This window comes from Octodon degus, unplaced genomic scaffold (genome assembly GCF_000260255.1).
Source record: "Octodon degus isolate 3935 unplaced genomic scaffold, OctDeg1.0 scaffold00037, whole genome shotgun sequence".
NCBI classification, from domain to species: Eukaryota; Metazoa; Chordata; class Mammalia; order Rodentia; family Octodontidae; genus Octodon; species Octodon degus.
The window spans coordinates 14,900,113-14,902,466 of record NW_004524613.1 but is presented as its reverse complement, the minus strand read 5'-3'; the positions used below and the strand labels follow the sequence as shown (position 1 = coordinate 14,902,466).

The following is a 2,354-nucleotide window of genomic DNA, read 5'->3' as shown; positions in this document are numbered from 1 at the left end:
CAGGTTGGGCTTGAATTTATGATCTTCCTGCCTCAGCTCCTCAAGAGTGCTGGGATGACAGGCATGAACCATCATGGGCAGGTGTTTCCATCTTTATTGAACCCACCGGCTAAATGATTCCCACTGTGCTACATCACTTATACACCTTCAGTGGCTCTGCAATCTCCTATCTGGCCTTCAGGGTCCCCCAAGTTCTCAGATGTATTCAATATGCTGTTAGGCATTTCCAGACAACCAGCCTAGTGAGGCAGAAGCCGTCCCTCCCTGCCCCTGCACAGCAACACTGAGCTCCTGAGGATGGGCTATCACATTTGAAACAACAGAAGTGAGTGCTTCAGGAGTTCAGAAGCATGGCTCATGGAGGAAAGGGAGTTTACACACTTTGGTGAGGAAGTGAAGAACAATTCAAATATAAAGAGGCAGAAAATGCTTGCAGAAGCCGTCCTCAGAAATTGCTCTGGAATGCCATTTCACTTGTGTCCACATCATGTTCCTGGATGACAGGAGAAAGCATAGAATTTCAGTATTTCAGAACACAGCCCAAAATATCAACTCTTTGGTGTTTTGAATTTATTATCACTTATTTATTTTTGGTTTATTTGAAATGGGGTTTCACTATGAGTTCAGACTTGAATGCACATTATGTAGCCCAGGCTGGCCTCAAACTGGCAGCAATCTCCTAAGAGCTGGGATTATAGGCATGTGCCACCAATACTCACTTTGGTGTTTTGAATTTTAATTAGAGATTTTGAATCATTAACTTGAACAGAGAGGTTTTCTCTAGTTTTAGAACTGAATTCAACCCAAGAATTAATTATTTCTACCAGGACAGGATTTCTGGCCATTGCCCACCACATGATGTGTGATAGCAATTAATTGAAGGCATTGGTACAAAGATCAGTGCCTTACCCTGGCCTTGGGTGTCTGTCCTCCACGCCTCTGGAGTGAGTACTGTTGGGTCTCTACTCAAGCCCCCAACCCACATTCCACTGCAAAGCACTGTGAAATCAACAGATACTTACAGAACTAATGAAGGACAAACACAGCCTACGGATGCTACTGCTACCTGAAGGGCTCCCACCGCGGTGAGCCTCCTATGCTCTGTACCTGGTTCAGTTTCTTGAATTCCACCACCTGGAAGAAGATGTGCTCCAGGATATGTTTAGCATCCTGTTGATCCTTTGGTAGCTTACTGGTTACTCCAAGAATGTCACCACACTTCCTGACATAGAATTCCAGGTCTTCTTCAGTACCTAAGCACAGTTTGGGTAGTCAGTTTAACTCTCAACTTCTGCCCTTCCAACAGTAAGCACTTAGTATGTTTTAGGTATCCTTTATCAAGTTCTGTATCTCTCAAGATCAATTACCACTTCCTAGGGTGATATGATCTCAGAACTTGAATAGAAACAAACTCTAAAAATACCGGATGTGCTGCTTTTATTTTATTTTCCTGGTACTGGAGATCGAATTCAGGACCTTGAGCTTGCCAGGCAGGCATTTACATGGCTGAGCTATCTCCCTAGGCTAATTTTATAAATTAGGATTTTTTTTTAATTTTATAAATTAGGACACAAGCAATGCTCTTCTCAAAAGGCTGAGACAGGACGATCATTGAGAGTTCAAGGCCAGCCTGAACTACATAATGAGATCAAAGTCAACTTGGACTACATAATGAGATCCTGTCACAACAAAACAGAAAAGGTGGACTGGTTCTAATTCTGACTTTCCTGATCCTCAAATCCAGCATTCCTACATTACAATGTATAAGAACAACCAACAGGAAATCAAGTTACTAATTCTCTGAATATAGTAAGTGCCAGTATGGGATGGGCACATAGGTATTGTTAAGTTGCATTTATTATAAATATAGAAAATCATCTATAGGCTGGGGATATTGCTCAGCGGCACAAGTGCCTGCCTGGCAAGTGCAAGGTCCTGAGTTCGATCCCTGGTACCACAAAAAAAAAAAAAAAAAAAAGGAAAGAAAGAAAGAAAATCATGTATAATTCCACTAACAACACAGCTCCCTGAAACCTCTATGAAGACATTCCCAGCAACTTTTTTTTCTGGAGGGGAGGGGGTGTTACGGGGGTCAAACCCAGCGTCATTTCCACTGAGCTATATATATCCCTAGCCTGTTACTTTGTGACAGGGGTTTGCTAAGTGACTAAGTGCCTAAACTGGACTAGAATTCATAATCTTCCTACCTCAGCTTCAGAATGCAGGAGATTGTAGGTGTGACCCACAACGTATCTAGGACCGAGAGCCATTACTGCCCTTCTCACACTAGACTGACTTTGTCCCCTCTGATTTAATTTTTTTATTTTGATTTAGTTACATATTTATTTATTTTT

The 2,354-nt window shown here is 42.0% G+C and overlaps 1 protein-coding gene across 1 annotated transcript in view; it reads right to left on the bottom strand.

Moving 5' to 3' along the window:
* The window catches only part of Ift52 (intraflagellar transport 52), a 51,692-nt gene continuing 49,338 nt past the window's right edge, over positions 1-2,354 (bottom strand). The window contains exons 13-14 of the mRNA XM_004630920.2: positions 1,108-1,253; positions 1-493 (exon numbers count right to left, since the gene is read on the bottom strand). Of these exons, the coding sequence (XP_004630977.1) occupies positions 446-493; positions 1,108-1,253 (194 nt within the window). The 3' untranslated portion in view covers positions 1-445. The remainder of the gene's footprint in view (positions 494-1,107; positions 1,254-2,354) is intronic.